At 40.2% G+C, this 23309-nt stretch overlaps 1 protein-coding gene across 1 annotated transcript; it reads left to right on the top strand.

Annotated features, from left to right (window-relative positions):
- Positions 1-5600: 5600 nt before the first annotated feature.
- Positions 5601-18403, top strand: LOC136425568 (uncharacterized). The gene is made up of 13 exons (XM_066414486.1): positions 5601-5669; positions 9551-9628; positions 10115-10177; positions 10681-10755; positions 10947-11080; positions 11503-11650; positions 12033-12098; positions 12318-12404; positions 13319-13378; positions 13582-13992; positions 14684-14857; positions 15289-15453; positions 16359-18403. Exons 2-13 carry the CDS (start codon positions 9568-9570, stop codon positions 16361-16363), a joined length of 1449 nt encoding a protein of 482 aa, XP_066270583.1. The 5' UTR covers positions 5601-5669; positions 9551-9567; the 3' UTR covers positions 16364-18403.
- The last annotated feature ends 4906 nt before the right edge of the window (positions 18404-23309 follow it).

The raw sequence follows: 23309 nt of genomic DNA, 5'->3' as shown, positions 1-23309 counted from the left end.
ACGCGCCTCAGGCTAACACGACGCACCTCAGGCTAACATGACGCACCTCAGGCTAACACGACGCGCCTCGGGCTAACACAACGCACCTCAGGCTAACATGACGCGCATCAAGCTAACACGAAGCGCCTCAGGCTAACACGACGCACCTCAGGCTAACATGACGCGCGTCAAGCTAACACGACGCACCTCAGGCTAACACGACGCACCTCAGGCTAACACGACGCGCCTCAGGCTAACATGACGCGCCTCAGGCTAACACGACGCACCTCAGGCTAACACGACGCGCCTCGGGCTAACACAACGCACCTCAGGCTAACATGACGCGCATCAAGCTAACACGAAGCGCCTCAGGCTAACACGACGCACCTCAGGCTAACATGACGCGCGTCAAGCTAACACGACGCACCTCAGGCTAACACGACGCACCTCAGGCTAACACGACGCGCCTCAGGCTAACATGACGCGCCTCAGGCTAACACGACGCACCTCAGGCTAACACGACGCGCCTCGGGCTAACACAACGCACCTCAGGCTAACATGACGCGCATCAAGCTAACACGAAGCGCCTCAGGCTAACACGACGCACCTCAGGCTAACATGACGCGCATCAAGCTAACACGAAGCGCCTCAGGCTAACACGACGCACCTCAGGCTAACACGACGCGCCTCAGGCTAACACGACGCGCCTCGGGCTAACACAACGCACCTCAGGCTAACATGACGCGCATCAAGCTAACACGAAGCGCCTCAGGCTAACACGACGCACCTCAGGCTAACATGACGCGCATCAAGCTAACACTAAGCGCCTCAGGCTAACACGACGCACCTCAGGCTAACACAACGCACCTCAGGCTAACACGACGCGCCTCAGGCTAACACGACGCACCTCAGGCTAACACGACGCGCCTCAGGCTAACATGACGCGCCTCAGGCTAACACGACGCACCTCAGGCTAACACGACGCACCTCAGGCTAACACGACGCGCCTCAGGCTAACACGACGCGCCTCGGGCTAACACAACGCACCTCAGGCTAACATGACGCGCATCAAGCTAACACGAAGCGCCTCAGGCTAACACGACGCACCTCAGGCTAACATGACGCGCATCAAGCTAACACGAAGCGCCTCAGGCTAACACGACGCACCTCAGGCTAACACGACGCACCTCAGGCTAACACGACGCACCTCAGGCTAACACGACGCGCCTCGGGCTAACACAACGCACCTCAGGCTAACATGACGCGCATCAAGCTAACACGAAGCGCCTCAGGCTAACACGACGCACCTCAGGCTAACATGACGCGCGTCAAGCTAACACGACGCACCTCAGGCTAACACGACGCACCTCAGGCTAACACGACGCGCCTCAGGCTAACATGACGCGCCTCAGGCTAACACGACGCGCCTCGGGCTAACACGACGCGCCTCAGGCTAACATGACGCGCCTCAGGCTAACACGACGCGCCTCGGGCTAACACAACGCACCTCAGGCTAACATGACGCGCATCAAGCTAACACGAAGCGCCTCAGGCTAACACGACGCACCTCAGGCTAACATGACGCGCGTCAAGCTAACACGACGCGCCTCAGGCTAACACGACGCACCTCAGGCTAACACGACGCACCTCAGGCTAACACGACGCGCCTCGGGCTAACACAACGCACCTCAGGCTAACATGACGCGCATCAAGCTAACACGAAGCGCCTCAGGCTAACACGACGCACCTCAGGCTAACATGACGCGCGTCAAGCTAACACGACGCACCTCAGACCACCAAAGCGACGCGCCTCAGGCCAACACGACGCACCTCAGGCTAACACGACGCGCCTCGGGCCAACACGACGCGCCTCAGGCTAACACGACGCGCCTCGGGCCAACACGACGCGCATCACTGCCATCAGGCTAACATGACGCGCATCAAGCTAACACGACGCGCATCAGGCTAACACTGCGTACCAAAAGATAAAGCCCCTGTTAAGCCCTTGTCACACTTGTGCGTATATGCAAGCCCGCATGAGTTGCGTATTAACATGTTTTTGGTTTAGGTCAAGTTTGCAGCCGAATAAGTGATTTCTTAGGTTCGATCACTTGGCTGCACAACGGTGGGTCAAAGTAGAAAACAACTTCCTCCCAGCAAACCGTACTTAAACCAAATAAATGTTATTGCGCAACTCACGCGCACTTGAATATGCGCACAAGTGTGACAGGACCCTAACACTTGTGCTTATATAGACAAGTCCACGTGGGATGCGTATTAACATGTTTTTAGTTTAGGTTAAGTTTGCAGCCGAATAAGTGATTTCTTAGGTTCGATCACTATGCTGCACAACGGTGGGTCAAAGTAGAAAACGACTTTTCCCCCCGCAAACCTTGCTTAAACCCAAAAAAAGTTCTGAGCACAGTGTATACACACGTCAAACTTTTTTTTCCAATTAGACAGAGCGTCTCTAATCACGGCTCCCTTGGTATCTACTCGCGGCGCGTTCAACCAGTTGATTCAAGAGAATGGGGAGGGGCGGTCAAAGTTCATACTTTGGGGTCGTTGCCATTTCGGGAAAATAACTTCTGGAACTCCTAACGTCAAAATATTAGAATTTCGTTGTAAAATAGAACTTCATGTCAATGTTTTTGGTCTGTGAAGAGCCCTTTTGTACAAAATTCTATCATCAAATTTGTTGTTTAAAAACGTGTACTATTAAATCAAAACTTAGCATAGTCGACTTCTTTGGACGTGTTATTCCCACATTGAATGCATGGCACAAAGGGGACAAAACAACCGTGTACTAGGCAAGAAGAAATCACTAAGAAGCAAAGTGGCACAAGATCAGTACGTGAAAGTGGCTGAAAGTAGTAGAAAGGCACAAAACTGTGCATTATGTATTATAGAATGAGCTGTCAGAAACAGGGCAGGCTGTGTTAAACCACACATTTTGAGGTAGTTTGATGGTGCACGTTTTTAAATACGTTCAAGGTCTTAACTTCTAATCCAGCATCTTTAGCGTGATTCTCACTTGAATGCACATTGTATGGTTGGTAATAGAACAAAGAACCAAAAAGAACTCACTGACGACAAAAATAAATATGACTGGTTAAAGAACAATAAAACAGGTAAAATACGCTGAAAAGATTAAAAGATAATTGTGCACTGTGTTCAGGGATGCGATTAGCTATGACATTGATTACAGATACCTGAAATGTTGGAAGTGTTTGTGAATGGTCCCCTACCAGTAGATAATCAAGCGGTGCAACTTAATACACCGCTTTGGGCTGTACTCAACATTGATTGATTGAAACAATTAATTATATTTAACTTCATCCCAAAAGCACTGAACAAAGTTAGTTCACACCATAGTGGTTAAGTTGTATACTTTGTACACGACAGACATAACAAAGATAGTATACTTTTGAAGAATATTTCAATAATTTTTCAAGACAATATCAAGAGATTTAACTCTTTAAAACGTCTGTTGTTACCCTTCTAAACGCCTTGGGCTATTAAAACAGCAGTCACGCCGACAGAAGTGTAGTTAGTGTTGATCAAAGTAAAGATGACAATAGCTTTTGTATAAGAAAAGCAAAAAACGCTCAAAATCGAACCAAATCTTGAAAGCGACCCCACTATGGAACTATTTGCAAGATTTTCTGCATGGTTTTTATACAAGCTTGTTGAGCTCCCGTGTTAGGGGTCGAGGTTACTAACGTCTCACAGCCAGCTATTGTCTAATCACTGACATGGGGTGATGCCGGCAACCATCAATATCAAATCTGTCAAAGATACCATCTTACCTCCGATAATGAGTGTTTTTTCAGACAAAAATAGTGGCGAAAGAGACATCCAATTTGCACGGTTCACTACTTTGAATAAACAGCTTCCAACCGCCACGATTTACATAGAGATAGAACAAAAAAAAATCTCAATTTCTTTTCTTTTACAGGTGCATATCCTTGCGGTGTTTGGATGATTTGACGTTCTGAAACTCTACGCCAGCCTCTTTAGCGTGCCTTGCATGGTGGTCAGGGGTTAAAACGACGATGTAGTGTTACGGTGGTCACACAGTCGCCTGATTGAAAAATAAAAGACAGTACATAAAACTGTCTTGAAGTATGTAAAAGTGTAGTTACCGTGTATGGCATTTAATATGACAGGAGGGGAGAGACCCATTTCGGGACCTCCCTCCCCAAATCTTGCCCTTAGTGGGGTTATATATGGGTTCACAAGAAGAAGAAGAGGAAAGGTAACAGTAGGAATGGATTTTAGTAGAAAGGAATCCTTTGAAGAACCATCTAGTACTGCATGGAAACAACCGTATCATTAAAGTGTTTACAAGGTTTGCTCCAAATTTTCATACAGGGTTGTTCGGGGTCTTCGTGACTTACTACTCCAGCTAATTGTATAATTACAGCCGGTACTGACACCGTGTGGTACGGACAACCATCAATATTAGATCTGTCAAAGATAACATCTCGCTTCGTTAATAGTAAGGGGAGCTGCAAAAAAATGTTGGAAATGGGTGCGAATTCCGCATTCAACTTAATTATTTGGGATTCCATCTAAGAATCAATACATATCAGATAATACAGGCAACATTGCAACAAAAAAAGTGGGCTAATGACAGCTCTGTAACGAGAAATCCGTCGCAATACCATATTCGTCTTGTAGTTTAAACACAGTGGACCTAGCGATGCATTTCTGACTACTACCCATACAAATGTCCTTACAAAGTTTTCCCCAACGTGAAATCACCGATATTAACATGGTGTTTTCTTTGATGTTACTAACACTGAGTTTGTTGAATTTTACTATGACAATATCTACTTCTTCGTTATAAAAATACAAGTGTGTATCTTTGTGGTATTTGAAAGCTTTCACGTTTTAGACTCAATTTTAACCTCACTTCATTGTATCCTGTAGGGTGGGGATGGGGAACAAATGACGTCAGGGTGTCAGGGTGGTCGCCAATTCGCCTCTTCAGTACACAAAGACATAACCAACCAGTTTCTTGTAAGTTGTCAAAAGACATAGGTAGCATCTAAGGCTTTGAGAATCAGCAGTGAGACAAGAGAAGCGAGGTTCTCGCGGATGACGTTTAACTTTAAGATGAAAGAAGGGGACCGGGAGAACCCCATCCCCGGGTGTAACCACCAGCCCACGTTGTCCTGATTAGGTTCATGGGGGTCTACAAGAAATAGAAGAAGAGAATGTAGCAGTAGCAATAATTACTGGATTTAAGAAAATTGGAGCAATAGATCTAAACAGATCCATCATCGAAGTGTTTACAAGATTTGCTACGCCATTGGTATAAACTAGCTAAGGGTTGTTGAACTCCCGTTTCGGGACCTAGGTGACCTCCAGCTAATTGTCCAATTACCCGATACTGGCGCCGGGTGGTACGGACAGCCTGCAATATATCATATCTTACAAAAACAATATCTGACGTCGTAGATAATTAGGGGTGGCGGCGTGACCTGACATCGTGGCCAATGGCTGCGAATGCCGTCAAATTTTACCAATCATAGCCAGTGATTGAAATGACGTTGGTGTATCTTATTAATAGAAGCTATAAATATGCTGAACACCTAGGAGTGTATTTATAGGCTGGACAACCAGTTCGTCTGTACAGTCGGAGAGTGGACAACTAGCCGACATCGTCGACAACAAACATAACTGTAAGTACATTTTTCTATGCGATGATACATTCAATGTGATTCGACCCTTTTGGGGTTATTTCCCACCGCTAGAAATGCAAAAATCAATGATTCTGTCCAATTTAAACCTCGTTTTCAGGGAAGGGTCTATCAGAAATACTTGCTTTGTCCGGCCTTTCAAGCCAAAAAGTCTAATCTTTCTTGTAGGCCTATGATTGGTTCATGCTTCTACGTGCATTATTTGTCCTTTCTACAGGTTACGATAAAGGATTTTAACTGTTTGGTCAAAGCTGTGCAAAATATTGCGACAGAGTCACCGCCGCTTTGCCTTTATTGTTATATCGGCACGTTTGAAACTTCAGGGGCGCGACGCTCGTCTGGTTGGGCGGGTAAACCAAGTTCGTTCGATACAAGTGTTCCGGACCGGGCGTTATCACACGGGACCTTAATTTTATCACACGGGCTTCTAGAGAAAATTTAGAATGCATTTCGAGCGCACCGGTTGCTCCGCTGTCGAAAATTCGAATACCGGAATCGAAGGTTGAAATCGATGTTGCTATTTTTTTTTTTTTGTTCGAGGACACAAAACTCTCAATTTATTGCGCATTTCGCATTTACACGACATGTGTTTTTCCGAGAGGCTAGTCAAGCCAAAGTTTACTTGTAACAGGTACAATGTAAGGCACAATACTACTGGATTCTTATATCAATCTACTACAAAGTGCAGGAAGGTTCTAGGCCAACGTTATACAATGGGTATGACATAGATAGATACCTTCGGCCGTCGGGCGATACACCTCGCGGTCGGGCCGCTAACTCAGGCGTAATGCACCGTGTTGTAATGCACCGTGTTATAATGCACCGTGTTGTAATGCACCGTGTTGTAATGCACCGTGTTGTAATGCACCGTGTTGTATTTTATATATGTGCAGCTCTCGATTGAAATGCGAGTCGTTACTTAACGCTTCTGATTGATACAGTCATTACTCATTAAGTAATCATATCATATTTATCATTTTTTCATGTTTGAAAATTAACCTTAGCAATGACGGGATCATTGTTATAGTGGTAATTGACTTTTAACAGCCGGTGTATTTCTTGCCGTGCGCAAAGCGCGCCGAATACTGACGGAATCGAGGGGTTCACCTAGTTGGTCATTTTTACCTAGTTGAAGCCGATTGTTCCAAATGTTTTATATCGTGCCTAAGTACAACCAAGCATAGCAGTACTCTGTAGCAGTGTTCTGTTCATTCCGATGACCCGAGTCTATCGTTGAATTTGATTACTCGACGATATTAACAACGTAGAGGAATGGTTGATTAAAAACGAAAATAGATATTAGGCTGATTATACCGATTTCAATGTGATAGGGTTGGTAACTTGTTGGGAAATCAGTCAGGAAGGGATTCGGTAGTCTGTCGCTAGAGGTAGGAATGGTTTGTAACAGGTTTGAAAGCACTTCGGGGCTTTGTATGGATTAAGTCATTTACTGCCTGGTTTATGGTTGGGAAATGGTAAGGACATGAATGGCGCTAAAAGATAGTCATGTCCTTAAATTGGCCCGACTGCTCCCCACATTCAGCCAACCTCGGTCGGCTAGTGGTCAGGAGGCAATGTTCGTCTATGTGGAACGGGAGCCTAAGGAACCCAACCGAGCCTTTGTCTCAACAATCGATCCATGACGCCCAAAGCGCAGTATTTTTTTTTGTTCTGTTAGCCCAGAGTAAACTGACAACACCGAGATCTCAGCAACTAACATGCGTCACGGCGAACAAGCTGGCATGTTGTTCCCCTTACCCATGAAACAAATGACGACAACGAACCAAGTTCTGACCTAGGGTGAAAAGATGCTGCTACAGTAACAATTGAGCCGACTTTCTTCGTAAATCGATGGCAACATCAGGCTCTTACGAATTAATTTAAAAAAGAACATTACTTCTAACGATATATTCTATATTTTCTTGATATTTCTATCTTATTTTTCGTTTTCGCAAACAGCCCTGCTGGGCCCAGGGTTGGAAATGAGACCGAAGCATAAGCGAGGATGGTAATAATGCCATAACTTGTTGCTTCGCCTGTAACGGCTATATGTATCAACATAACATGTTTGGGAAGACTTTGGCATTTACAAAAACGTGACTTAGCGTACCGAGCGGTATCCCATTCTGCCTATCCTTGAAAAACTGACAATAATACGATTCACCGTCTCAACGACCGACGCATGTCAGAGTGTACGTTAGAGAACCGTAATTGTCCAACAGAAAAATCTGCGATGTCAACGACCGGCCACAAGTGTGACAGGGCCCTTAGGCTTAGCCCGGACCAAACTGACGAACCATGATCTCAACAACTGACATGCGTCCCAGCACAAAAGCTGGCAATGTCATGTTGTTCCCCCTACCCGTGAAAAAATTGACGTCTCCGTGCCACTGAGTTCAGCGTGATTCCCTGTGTATCGTTACTGTGGTAACTCATGTACTAAAATGTTTCCTCTGTTACATTTGCATTTTGGAAGATTTCGTGTTTCTGTGGTTGTCTGTAGGTGAAATAGGATTGCAGCAGGCTGTTCCTGACTTGAGAGTTAAACATGGCTCGGCTTCTTGCAAGTCTGTAAACAAAAACAAAGACTTGTCATTGCGGTTCAGCTAGCAATAACCACAGCCCCTATATATCATGACATATCTCAGACGATTTATAGTTTCTCGTTATCTGTGGTCATGGGCTTGAATGCAAGGATGACCCGACTTTCTGCTTCAGCGTTTTACGCCCATTTTTGAATTACCATTGATCTGAAATAACGTCTAAACACCAGCATAACAAGACAGACTCTGGATATCGTCGAAAATGATTAAATTGACTATGTTATCAAGGTTCATCGCGGGTCGCCGGTTTCAAATACGATTGATGATTTATAATTCTATAAGCTCATGGACCTGAATTTAAGGCTCGGTATACAGCTTTGGCGTTTTTACCTATTTTCAAGTTAATTACCCTCCTGCAAACAAAACAATGTTGCTAGGCCAGTGCTGGGTCGACAAATACTGTGTACATCACTTATCGCAGACAAACAAAAAACGTTAGGCGACTATACTCCTCGTCTGACTTATACATAGACAGGCCTTCCCATTCAAATATTACATCAGACTCATATTTGATAATTCAGCGGCAGATCCGTTATAGTTTGTTTCACGAGATAGATTTTCAGATTTTAAAAAGACATCTGTAATAACATCCCTGCCACGGTGAATAAATGAATCAATGAATGGATATTTGAAGGAATGAATGAATATTTTATTACGGTGTGTAGCAAAACCCTAGCAACCAACCCTAGCAACCAAGATCTGGGCCTACAACCTTTAAAAGTGGATTGATTTTGATACCCTGCTTGTCTCCGACACACCACTGACCGCACGAATCCATTTTTTCAGGACAGCTCGTAAAAGAATATTCAACGATCTCCATAATCGAGACACTTTTGAAGACCAAACCAAACCATTTGCTTTCTGCGCAAATAGCTACCTACTATCCAGAAAGCAAAACCATAGCATGTCCAGAATCCTAGATATTAAAAAAGACAAACCCACCAGATTCCTTGCTGGAGTACCATGTGAGGGGTCCCAAAATCTTATCATTTTCGAATCTCGCGAACACCTGCCAACATACCCCATGTTATAAACACCAGTCCCCAACTTTGTTACTTTTGCTATTAACACACGCAATACAATCATGAAATCAAGGAATGCACAAATATCATTTAGGTCGCAACAAAATATCTAATCGTCTGAATAGCAATGCTAGGTCTAAACAAGTTTTTGGGAGGCCTATGGTACTTTTTAAGTAAATCGAAAAATCACCCACATTCAAAAAGAGCATACAACAACAATTTATTTGATCTCTTTCAGAGAGAAGACAAGCAATCATGAGGGCTCTCGGTATATTCTTCCTTGGATGTTCCATTCTTGTTTCATTTGCCAGTTCAGGTAGGTTTGAAACATTTTGCGCATTTAAATTAGAACAAGGAATAAGAAAGAAAAGCCTGTAACTGCGTGAAAATAAGAATGAATATCTCGAATTATTTAAGATATTTATGTAATTTTATTGAAATTAGCGAATTGAATGACAATAAATGCTGATTGTTTTTTTTTACAGTAAAAAAAACAAAACTGCCAACTATTTTTTATGTTGTCGACATCTTATAGTGCTATCAAATCAGAAGCGTTTGTAATCTCACAACAAAATAGAAATTTGACATTGTTAAACATGTTCTGGCATCCACAACAGCACGTTTACATAGATATATATGAAGACAGCCTAAGCAGTTAGAAATCAGCCCTTGACAGTGCAAACTCTGTTATAGGAAATGTGACCGTGACCATAACAATGGGCTCCTTATCAAATCTAATCAAGCTGTGATGCGTTTATATCAAACCTATTAATCGTTGTCCTTCACATGTTCACTGTATTAGATGACAGCACTGACATGCAGACTGAAGACATGCTGGAAGACACCCTTTTCAAGATACTGTCTGGTAACGTTCACGAATTTTCGCATAATTTTTCCTTGGTGTATAGAATTTTTTCCTGCCAGCAGTTCAGAGAGGATGGCGCATCAATAGACTAGTTATGGCCTTTTTCTGATAAATGAACGTTTGAGTAACCTATTCTATGCCCTTCAAGACAATGTTAGGTATTACCTTAAGAAAGGATGCACCAGTCTGTCTGATTTCTGTACATAAACGCTATATGTTATGCAAACATTACTATAGTTCACTCGAAGCTTCTGCGGATGACTGATCAAAGGTTATATTAATTCCTTGAAAAGTGATGTATTGACTTTTTCTGATTCATACATTTCTTTGAATATTACATTTATAAAATAAGCTAGATCAACAAGACAAAAAGTAATAAAATAACACAAGATTTATGTTAGAGATGGTAACAGCGACCCTACAGGCTTGCAATGTTGTTGTTAACATGCATGACAATCACTGAAATATCAAACTTATTAGTCATTCTCTTCAACATGAAACAGCCGCTGAGAAGGAGAAGCAACAAGAAATTTCCAAGAGGGTGGAGGACATCCTTGATGATCTCACGGAACTAGCAGGTAACTATCATGATTTTTTTATCAACGTTGTATTGAAATAAAATAGTGAATTCCTCTTGTTTGAAATTGGATTCAACGAAGTGTTCAAATCCTTTAATTTATTTCATTGCCTTTTGAAGATTATTGATATTAAAAAAAAAAGAACTTTACAAAGACATATACATAATGTTAATCATTCACTTTTGTTACAGGAGAAGAAGATGCTCTTGACCTCAGGGCAGCGGGTGATGCAGAGACTTCTACTGTTACAGAAGAAGAGGCAGATGCTACTGGTGAAGTCGCTGATGACGGACTGATCATAAAGAAAGGTTGTGGAGACCATCAGGTAAGGTTTGTTCAAAATGGCAGACAGCAATGAAGGAATATATTAACGTAATTCACAAATGCTAGGCCTAAAGTCTTGAGGATCTCGTGCTTTATTTCAGTTGCAGACTGCAAGCAGCATTTGTTAAAATTCTGAAAATCTTTGACGTCTTACACATCCGATATAAATGGCAGATACAACAAAACTACTGATGTACAGTTTGCCGCTTGAGTGTTGATAATGTTAATGTAAAAAAGTTTGTATGACCAATTAGCTGTTATCTAGCTCCTTTCAGCTTAAAAATAGGCTTTTTATATAGTACTAGTACATGATCTTGCGATATCCTCGAAACTATCCAGAACAACTAGTTAATGGTTGTTGAGAAAATGCCTTCATCCATATTCCATTGGGATGCTTAATCAAGGAGTCACATTTCCTCACAGGAAGGAGAAAAGTGGGGCACACCTGAGCATGACAACTGTCTCTGTGCAGGACCGGACAGTTTCTGCGATCATGTTGACTGCCCTTCTGGTTCCGAGATTACCCGTGACTCCAATGGTCTCTGGGAATGTCCAGGAGGTTCCTCAACAGGTATTGGTTATATACTGCAGGGCTGGATCGTGAGTTGCTTTAAATAACATCTAGCTATTGCAGTATAAATCCTGTTCCTCTCAGCAGTACGTGTATGCTAACTTGTGAAGTTTACCACTTTCATAATAAAATTCTATAACGTTATTGAACGATTCCAACACACTTATCGAGAGGGATATAGCAGGGAGTCCCGAAGTGTATTCTTGGTTCCCTCTAGGCTTTATTCTAGACATGAGTTGTTTAATATAGCTCTTTATATTCTATGATGCCGATTTTGCGGTATCGCTAGATAGCTGACCATTACATGTAACTACATGAGATAGAAAATAACACGCCATCCAGCTATTTTTCGTTGTACTCATTAATCTACACATCGTTCCAGATGACAGCGATGAGAAGCGAGCTCAAGTGGACATGCTGGAGGATAGGCTTATCCAGATACTGGAAGGTAACATTCATTTGTTTTTGTTCGGTATAATCTGCATTGCATGATGATAAATGTTGTACTGTAGCAAGAAAAGTGACTTCCTCTTATTCGATGTTTAATTCATTTTTTTTTCAAAATATTCAAATTCATTTCATTGCCTTTAGAAATGTTGGTATTGAAAAAGAATTGTTAGAAATACATTTACATGATATAATAATGATTCACTTATTTTCGTTACAGAAGAAGATGCTCTTGACCTTAGGGTGGCGGATGGTGTCGAGACTCCTACAGTAAGAGGAGCAGAGGAAAATGCTACTGTTGATAAAGGTAACATTCATTAGTTTTTGTTCATTTTCTCAGAAATCTCCTGTGTGGTTTAGGTATAGACCCCTTACTGTTGAAAAATCCTAAGTGTCCTTCATGTCGGATAATACATGAGCTAGTATGTAATACATCTGGTACAAAACCAGGTTAGGCCTGCTCCTTCCTGTGTTAGAGTGCATGGAATCCAGCTTGTTCATTGCAGGCTAAAAATATTCTTTCGACTTCATACCTGATGCTATAGTTTCTCCTATCGTTGCAGGAAAAGCTATTCTGGACCTTAGTGAAGCTGAAGATGCAGTGATTCTTTCTGATGCAGGAGTATAAGCTGTTTTGCACATAGGTGCAACTGATAATATGGTGATTCCTTTTTTTGCAGGATAAGAAGCTGTTCTGGACTGAAGGTCCGCTAATAATTCATTGTCTCCTTCTGTTGCAGGATAAGAAGCTGTTCTGTAGTGAAGTGCAGCTGATAATGTGGTGACTCCTTTTGTTGCAGGATAAGAAGCTGTTCTGGACTGAAGTGCAGCTAATAATTCATTGTCACCTTTTGTTGCAGGATAAGAAGCTGTTCTGAACTGAAGATGGGAGACTGTCTAGTGGATTATTCTTGAAAGCTGCGAGAAACAACCCACTTTGACAGGGCCAATTAGAAATCTGAAGGAGACAATTCACTCTTAGCAATGGAATAACACTTATTCATGTAGGTTTCTGTCGATGTATCAGGTTAGAGCTGATGAATGCATCATGCTAAATCAGACGCTTTTTCAGGTTTACATAATGACAATTTATGACATATTTCTTTGAGTTCCAGGAGTTAACAATACTTTCGAAGCTGTAAGGCAGTTTGGTGTTACTGATAGCTATATGGTTGATTTATACGTACATACAATAACATACAATAAATTGCTCTGTTACAGGAGAAGTTGGAATAGACTCCCGTGGGTTAGCTGATGGTAGACTGATAAAAAAGGGAACAGGTAATTGCACACGTCTATTGGAATTGGCTCGCAGAAATATTGGGATTAAATATTACTATATATCTATATCTATATACTCAGCGCTTTCGCTAAAGCATGTACAGTATGTGGCATAATGCTACAGGTTGAAGCTTTGACATCCGTTTACACGAAAATGAACTGGTACAACAATTATCATACTCGGCTATATGTTATTATTGCAGGCACATGCCCCTCCGGTTATCACCAGAATAATGGGAAGTGCTACAGAGCATGCCTCTTTCGAAAAACCTGGCACGAAGCATCTGCATACTGCCGCAGCCTGGGACAAGGTGGAAATCTTGCCATGCCAAAAGACCACAGCACCAACAATTTCTTGATCCAACTGAAAAATGCTAGATGCAAATCTGGGGGTTTTTGGTTTGGACTGAATGATAAGTATAGAGAGGGCCAGTGGAAATGGGTTGATGGCTCCTCTCTTGGGTGGTACAAGTACTGGGGACCAGGTGAGCCAAATAATGTGCATGGTGGTGAAGACTGTGCGGAGTATTTTCCGCATTACTGGAGGAACAGCAAGTGGAACGATGCCAGGTGTAACGAGAAAAGATATTTCATTTGTGAGAGGGCACCGAACGGTGAGTGTACATAAACAACAACATGTTTTGTATTAGTATAACACAAACACAAATCATATGAATATGGATAAGAAATACTTCCATTGTGAAAACGTACTACGGTACCATAGCTGATCAGGGTTGAAATCCATAGAACTTGAATATTCCTTGACAACTTGTCATTGAATTATGGAATCTCATGACTGAAAGTCTAGAGATTCTAAACATGTTAAATTGTCATTAGCTGTTCCTCCTCATCGACATCTGTGTGCTTCTCATCTATTGGAGCTTAAAACTGAATTATAAAACGAGATAGATAACTAAAGAATAATAAGAAATATAGACGATCACACAATTTCTGTACGGTATTGCATGGACTATCATAAATACGATATGTATCTCTGATCACGCCATACCATTAAAATTTGCAAAAGTTATCAGTCTAAATGGCCAACTGTCATATAGTTTCTAACAAGACAGATCATGTTTGACCTTATTTGACAGTTGTTCATATCGAGGAGGGGAGTCCGCATTGCTCCTGCTCAAGAACGGAAAAAGCCGGGCTGGCTGCCAGACCAGGCTTCGCCAGGCCAGGCTTCGTTTAATGCCAGGCTTCTTGACACAGAGAAATGATTGAACTATTCCCCACCAAGGATGTGTGTTATCTTAACTGTCGGGTATCTAATGTGTGTTTGTGTGTTTTCCACAAAAGGTGGGGGCTCCTACCGTGCAGATTATCGTTGCGGGTCCCGCTACCCCGCAGGAAACGGTTACGCCGCTGCATGCAACGCCAATGGACCATCCCCATGCTGTTCCCGATGGGACTGGTGCGGCGGTTCGGCAGCCCACTGTAACTGTGCCGGTTGTGTTGACTACAGGAAGCGAGGTATGTATCGGAATCACGTGTTTTCTTTCACACAAACATGGTTGCAACCCCTTTTGTGTTAACAGATATATGCCTCTGGTGGACAAATTAAGGAACAAGAATATGCTAGGAAAGGGAAAACTGACTGATTGCAAAAGGTCACATTGAAGTCCTCATTTATATACTATACATTCTAAATATTGAAGGCATGCAATCTGGCCAGTTTTCTAAAGGCTAAAATGAAACACCTCATCACTGATTGATATTGAACAAGCCCGAAAATCCATACCTGTTTAATGACTATTACACAATACAACAAACTCAGAATCGGTCACATATGTCAATGAGAAAAGCTCTTATATTTATCAATACATCTGTGTTGACTGGCGTTCCGATGCACTCCACTATAATAGGATAACAAGCTTACTTTGCGTATCTTGTTTATGTTTCAGACTTCCGTAATGATTTTCGTTGCGGGCAGGGCTTCCCAGCAGGAAACGGTCGCCCCGCTAAATGCAACCCCTCTGGACCATCCCCATGCTGTTCCAGATGGAAGTGGTGCGGCAGTTCATCTCTCCACTGCAACTGTCATGGGTGTGTCGACTACAGGAAATACGGTCTGTAACACTCAGCTATTCGTTACAAATAGGCTTGGAATATCTTTTAACTGGCAACTAATACAAAAGAAGTCTGAAAGAAATTCATATCAGCTCTAGCAGCAACCAGTAATGGAGTGTGAACGCAGGTGACAACATCTACCGACGACATCGATAGTATCAGCTTCGCTTGATACCCCCATCGAATGTATAGTTTCCTTCATGTATTACTACGAGTGGGTAAAAGAGTACCGATGCAAAAAGTAAACGGCTGTAAAAATGTGTGTTTATAGCGGCGAGAAATTCCTTTTTAGCCAGTCCGACTAATTTCAAGCATCAAAGTGTTGTACTAAAATGCTCGGCAGCCGCGAGCAAGGTCGGAGGTGCATAGTGGTGGGTTATTTAACATGATATAGGGTAAATGTATTTAACATTGTGGGAATAACCACTGTACATTTTTGTTGTTGATTCATTAGGAACGCGCACGCGTAAGACATATATTTGCATATTGCCAATTATGTAAATAAATGACAATGTAAAATAAAGACATTCTATGGTACTGTACATGTGACGTGATCTATCGTGTATCTATTTATCTACGCTGGACTGCTAACCTGTCACAAAATACGTTCACCAGATGTCTTTGACAGCTCCCATTAAAAAGATATTTCAGCAAAATCAACCCTTTCCTATTTCTGTCCCCCTATCGTAAGTGAAAGGGTGTGTGTGGTTGTCAGAATTAAAACAAAAACTAAAGTGTCTATCTTTTTGTAAACACATAGAATAAATATGCGATGATCGCATATCAATTTTATGTGTTTAAAGAAAGATAGACCCTTTTGATCAACATTATTACTAGACACGTACGCTATATAGCACTGTCAGAGTACACCATCATTTATGGCTATGGTATTTTTGATTTACAGGTTAACCCAGTGGATTGACTGCACCAGTTCCTGACAAAGATACTGTGCTTCGTCTTTTGCCTACAGCTTAACCTGTTAATCTTTGCTATCTTTGTAATACACACTTTTCCATACACTAATGCCATTAATGCTAAATATCGGTATTGTTGGGGAACAAAGTCGATTCGACGGATGACATTTTGAGTGATTTTCACTTCTCGCTGTCTCGCTTTAAATAAGGTCATGTTTCACAGTGCCCTCTCCTTATATACTTTCTAGTACAATGCAGATAAGAAGACGAATGATAACTCAACCCTTGCACTTTTGTCGGGATTTCTGTTTTTTTCCTAGATAAATTGGACTGCTAAAGAATTATCGGTTGGATAGGGTTAGAGGAAGCTAATTGTGATTGTCCTCTCTATCGCCAGTTTTGATTGCAAAAGACGTATCTGCCTGACTATGCTTTATCAGCGCAATCCTAATTACATAAATGATCTCTTTAGTTGCAAAAAAAACTTCCCCAATATCTTCTAGACAAGTTTTTTTTTTTTTTTTTGCTATTGCCAGAGTCTATCGAATGTAATCCTTAAAAACAGTATGCATGCCCTTCACAAATCGTCAATGCGCATTTGGACATGTGCAGTTTACTTACTTGTCTCATGAGCTAATGCCTGTCAGCTACTTCGGTGAGGTAAATCATTAGCATATTAGCATTGTTATTTTATAGTCCCTTCAGACATCATTGAATTCATATCAGTGTGTGTTCAGTCTTAATACTAAAGAACTTTTGCAAAGGCTGATCGACTGAACTTAAAAGGTTATATTGCATGAAACCTTTAAGCGCTCTTTAATACATTTTCTTTAAATTTTCAGCTTTCCGTACGTATTGCAATGAGTAATGCATTTGCAAATTTTAGTTCTGCACCTGTGACACATGCTTTGAGTCACGATTATAGACTTAGTGCTTTTAATTTCTTGTTATTTAGATACTGGCACACAATGTCCTTCTGATGACAGATACCATACCGAATTTACTTGGTGAAAAGATGTGAATATTCAGATTGTGAGTATTCCTGAATGATTGGATGATAACAAGAATAGGAATGTTGGTTCTGTTTTAGGGGTAGACGATGTGCAATAAGAAGATGCATAGATTTGTTGCTTATTATTACGTGTTTAGAGGCGGGCACACAATGTCCTTCTGTTGACGGATACCATACCGAGTTTACTTGGTGAAAAGATGTGAATATTCAGATTGTGAGTATTCCTGAATGATTGGAAGATAACAAGAATAGGAATGTTGGTTCTGTTTTAGGGGTAGACGATGTGCAATAAGAAGATGCATAGCTTTGTTGCTTATTATTACGTTTTTAGAAACAGGCACACAATGTCCTTCTGATGACAGATACCATACCGAGTTTACTCGGTGAAAATATGTCAATATTTTAGATTGTGAGTTTTCCTGAATTATTGGAAGATAACAAGAATAGGAATGTTGGTTCTGTTTTAGGGGTAGACGATGTGCAATTAGAAGATGCATAGATTTGTTGCTTATTATTACGTTTTTTATAGGTAACGATAAGTAAAAAAAATAGACCCCATGTCTGTACAGTTATAAGTATTAAAACTTTTGACTGCACATTAATGATGTCAGCAGATTTAGGTGATGATGCTTGCCTAAGATGTACGTTTGATTAAAATCTAAGAAACAGAAAGGACTTGAGATATGGAAAAAAACGGGAGATATGGTAACATAGTAAATCAACGTGTCATTCACAATCATATTAGTCACTTAACAAGCAACTGACTTAAGAACAACAATGGTTATAAAGATTATGTCATGAGAAAAATCTAAAGTAGTCCATTGCTAATTGAACCACATGTCGTTTTTTCCATTCATGATAACAACAACAATAAAAACCATGCTAACTATGAAAAAATTTAACCGTGAGGTAATAACCAACACTGTTATATCTGCTGTATATCATTGAGACTGGCGATGGTAAGGATGCTGATGACTTTTTGCTTTTTGTTTATTCCAATAAAGTAAAATTGCGTATTCTAAATGAGTTTCTGTGATTTTTTAAGTAATGGGTCAATGTAATAGGATGGTGGGGAGTGTTACTTTGATAAATAGAAATATATCTGACCCTATAAGAATGAAATAGGAACAATGCTTAAGAGCAGCTGTCTGTAAAAACCAAGCATAAGGTGGCCAAGTTCAAAAAATAAATTTTCTTAGATTTTGTGTGGTGGTAGGGTCTTGGCCCAAACCTACAAAAATGGGAAAGTTTTTGGTCGGAGGTTACCAGTTGCCATGGTAACAGCCATTTTTCAAAATGGCGGATTTTCGCCTTGTGAAGGCCTCTCTCTTGCTCAAAATGGACCATCTTTGGCCTACGGTAACTCCCACAAATGAATAGAAATGTTGCTGCCTCTAACATATTATAGTATCCATATCTTAACAAGAAAAACGATGTAAAGTGTTGCTCTAAATGTTTTTGCAGTGAGATGCAACAAACGTTTAAAGATGACCTGTTTTTGTGAAATTTCAAAATTGACAAAACGCCATTTTTGGACGTTTTTAGCAAGCAATACCTCCTTAAAAAGCACTTCAAATTTGTTGATTTTGGCACAGCTCTAGTTTAGACCTTTATAAATATCATATTAAAAAAAAAAGTCTGGGTTCTCAATGGGGCGGGCCACAGTGACAGAATTTCAACTACAGAATTGAAGGTGAAATAAACATGTGCAACTTGGTGATTGAGATAAGAATGACTTTTCTTAAACTTTTTGAAACCTGCCTGGCACTTAGAAAAGTATTTTGTAACAGTTGAATGCTGGTCGCCATGGCAACTGTCATCTTTGTTGTTAATGATGGATTTTCACATGGTTGTATTAGGAAAACATCCCTACCTGCTGATTGCACTAGAGATATAACTTTCATATTTCCATATAGCATGGTTTCCAACGTTTCATAGACCAAAAGTTCAAGATCAAGAATTAAGATTAAGAGGGTGTACTAGGGGGTTATCAGAACCAAAGAAATCAGAATCTTTATCTTGCTAGATTTTAGTCATCTTTAAGGGGCTTTTTCTTCCATCATGGGCAAAGTTGATGAATGCATGGCACATAGAAAAGTATTTTGTAACAGTTGACTGCTGGTTGCCATGGCAACGGCCATCTTTGTTCTTAATGGTGGATGTTAACATTGTTGTAGGAGGAAAACATCCATAACTTTGCTACATATGTAAAGAAAATGAAATCTGACGTTTTTTCATGTAACAAAGAATCCTACCTATTACTTAGGAAAGTAATTTGCTTCATTGTAACAGTCTTTCAAAGGTTCAAAATTGGTTCAAAATTGGTTCTTATTCAGGATTGGCAAGTTGGAAATCGAGATGTCAATATGATTTTTTTAAATCCTTTATGCTGCAAGGAACCTACCTGACACTTCTAATTGTTTGTAACAGTTGGTTGCTGGTTGCCATGGCAACGGCCATTCTTTTATTTTCTATCTTTACTGGTTTTCCAAAATGAATTACCAATACAACTGCTAACAGAATATGGACATACATGGGTCACAACAAAAGCCAAATAAAAACCGGGCAATGTGGACATGTACAGCACACAATACATACACTTACAGGTAATCACAGCTTCCCTTAATACCCTTATAAATATTAATTCTAATTTGCCTCCAAACTAATTTTTGAAGTATATGATTACATATCATTATTTCCTTACATCTATATTATCATATAAATGTAAACGGCCAAACTTAATGACGGATATTCACAAGGTAAATGTCATAGTTATTCGCACAGTAAAGTATTTGACCTTCTGCAACTCCCACTGACAAAAAAGGGGAGTAGTAGGACGCTATGCATCTGATATGATACATCCAGATGTGAAGACAGTTATTTTAAGATTGTTTATACAATTTGAAAATAATAATGGGTACACCATCATAGAATTGAAGACGAAGTAGTACGTTTAACCAATAGCTCACTAAAACAAAGTTAATGAACTGAGCTTAAGAGGGGCCTTGTATTTTTGTCATTTATGCTAACAAAGTTAAGATTTCTTTTTATAGAATTATTCTATATGTACTGCATATTTTTTTTATGCATTCTGTCACAATGAATTCGAGGGACACGGCCTGGAGAAACAAAAAAAATGAAAATCCGATATCCGAGTACCTCAGTGATTAGTGCCTTCAGAATTTTTTACATGTATCGTATCAACAATATACAATTCTTTTTTACTATTTTAGAAACTAAAAGCCACTGATTTAAGAAAAGCCTAAAATTCTATTTCAGCTATAGGTTGACCTACAGTTACAAGTTGTAGGTCAAAACTAGCACAGATACAGAAAGTATTCACCTGCGGAGAATTCGGAAAAACTATCCAAAGATTAAACTAAAATGTGTCTACAATATTCTCCAGTGGATGTACGTAGGAGGTCAATTTTAACATAGGAAGTGGTAAACAGAAGTGTTCCGCAATGCGCCTTCTGCGTCCTCTATACCCCTGGTATGTGGAGTCCTGATAACCCCAATGCATGCGGACCCTTTGTCTTTATGTACAACATAGTGAATACACAAAATGATTAAGTAACTTACTGATTGATGTCTTAGAGAACAGATATCAAGAATGTGTAAAACAGCTTTATTCCATTTCAAGTTTCCCTATAAATCCCACGTAGTGCCCTAATTAACATTTTCAATTGTTGTAAGCATTTCATGGCATCTATCCGTGGTTTTCACACAGCGACACAAAGATGGCCATAGCTCACACCGTAGTGAAACGTGATTACCTCACTTATTTCGTATCAGTCCCAAAACACGAAAAATGCACATAAAGACCCTTAAGTTACTGCTCCTGTTATACGTGTCCCAATAAAACAACGTTAGTTGTTGACTCAATAGAAGTTTCTCTGGTAAAACCATTCATCAACATTGCCAATGATGGAAGCCCCTTAATACTGACTAAAATTTAGCAAGATGAAAATTCTGATTTCATTGGTTCTGATAACCCCCTAGTACACCCTCTTAATCTAAATGCTTGATCTTGAACTTTTGGTCTATGAAACGTTGGAAACCATGCTAAATGGAAATATAAAAGTCATGTCCATATCTCTAGTGCAATCAGCAGGTAGGGATGTTTTCCTAATACAACCATGTGAAAATCCATCATTAACAACAAAGATGACCGTTACGATGGCAACCAACTGTCAACTGTTACAAAATACTTTTCTAAGTAACAGGCAGGTTTCCAGCACCATAAAAAAGTTTAAGAAAAGTCATTCTTATCTCAATCACCAAGTTGCACATGTTTATTTCACCTTCAATTCTGTAGTTGAAATTCTTCTACAATGGAAACAATGGCTTAGTCTCCGGATCACTGTGGCCCGCCCCATTGAGAACCCAGACTTTCTTTTCAACATGATATTTATAAAGGTCTAAACTAGAGCTGTGCCAAAAATCAACCTTTTAAGGAGGTATTGCTTGCAAAAAACGTCCAAAAAATGGCGTTTTGTCAATTTTGAAATTTCACAAAAACAGTTCATCTTTAAACGTTTGTTGCATCTCACTGCAAAAACATTTGGAGCAACACTTAACATCGTTTTTCTAGTTAAGATATGGATAATATAATATGTTAGAGGCAGCAACATTTCTATTCATTTGTGGGAGTTACCGTAGGCCAAAGATGGTCCATTTTGAGCAAGAGAGAGGCCTTCACAAGGCGAAAATCCGCCATTTTGAAAAATGGCCGTTACCATGGCAACTGGTAACCTCGAACCAAAAACTTTCCCATTTTTGTAGGTTTGGGCCAAGACCCTACCACCACACAAAATCTAAGAAAATTTCATTTTTTGAACTTGGCCACTTTTTCTTCATTTTGCTTGGTTTTTACAGACAGCTGCTCTTAAGATTGATATTTGCTCTCTAAGTTGAAATTATTTATAACACTGGATGAGACTTAATGCAATATCACAGAAATATACCAAAAAATAAGAAAACAAATAGCTTCTAATATGCGGATAACTAAAAAACAAACAAAAGTACATTCTGAAATATGATGTGTTCTTTTCATAATGTAATATCAACGGGTGGCCAACATATGTTGCCAATCGCAGTCCTACTTTGAAATGGAGCGGAACTTTAAAAATTCACTGTTGATTATGCAAATCAGGTGATAACTTGCAAAATCAGAATATCGTTATGTCAATAATCATCTCCGCTACCACATGCCCAGCATTATTAAAATCTAGTAATCCCTTCATTTAAAATTGCCCACTTGATTCATCCGATGTTTTGAAGGCCCGCATCAATTTTACAATACTGCTAATGGAATCAAACATATACCACTTCTTCCAGACCCAGCTGTACAGCTACATTCCATTGCCACACGGGATTTAGAGAAAGGAAGATCTGCTGAACTGAGGAAGGCCACAGCTGAAAACAATCTTTTTAAGCTTTTTGATTAAAAACAAATTTTCAAAACAAGTCCAATGTCGCTTCTTGAGTTGGCTGCAACAGCAAATACGACTAAATACGTTGACTGCAAAAAGCTGTGTCTATGATAAAAAATAAAAAGTAGCTTTATTGTGCAACACAACCGAGTTTTATGATAATATTTTGATATTAATATGAATAGCTTGAAAGAAAGATATAAACAAATTAGTTAGTTCACCAGAAATCTCTGTGCACCGAAATAGATGAACAGTATAAATGTAGTTAATTGTTATGAAAACACTGAATAGACACCATTAAGGTGTGACATCAATTAAAACACCATTGTCATCAAGATGTAATGAAAATTCAAGGTTAATTGCATTAAAACAAATCTAATAATAAAAGTAGTCATGTTATAGAACAAAAATACATCTAAGAGTTCGCCTTTGCCTACATGTACATAAACGGTAACAAAAATACACCCCATCTGAATGAACAAAAAACAAAGATT

This window comes from Branchiostoma lanceolatum, chromosome 19, assembly GCF_035083965.1.
Source record: "Branchiostoma lanceolatum isolate klBraLanc5 chromosome 19, klBraLanc5.hap2, whole genome shotgun sequence".
In the NCBI taxonomy this organism is placed as follows: Eukaryota; Metazoa; Chordata; class Leptocardii; order Amphioxiformes; family Branchiostomatidae; genus Branchiostoma; species Branchiostoma lanceolatum.
The sequence above is the reverse complement of the archived record's forward strand: the minus strand, read 5'-3'. Positions and strand labels throughout refer to the sequence as shown.

Excerpts from the sequence above, each read along its gene's own strand:
- LOC136425568 (XM_066414486.1), top strand. The coding sequence starts at position 9,568 with ATGAGGGCTCTCGGTATATTCTTCCTTGGATGTTCCATTCTTGTTTCA. Across the intron at positions 10,178-10,680 it reads CCTTTTCAAGATACTGTCTG|CCGCTGAGAAGGAGAAGCAA; the intron begins GTAACGTTCACG and ends AACATGAAACAG. Across the intron at positions 13,993-14,683 it reads TTGTGAGAGGGCACCGAACG|GTGGGGGCTCCTACCGTGCA; the intron begins GTGAGTGTACAT and ends TTTCCACAAAAG.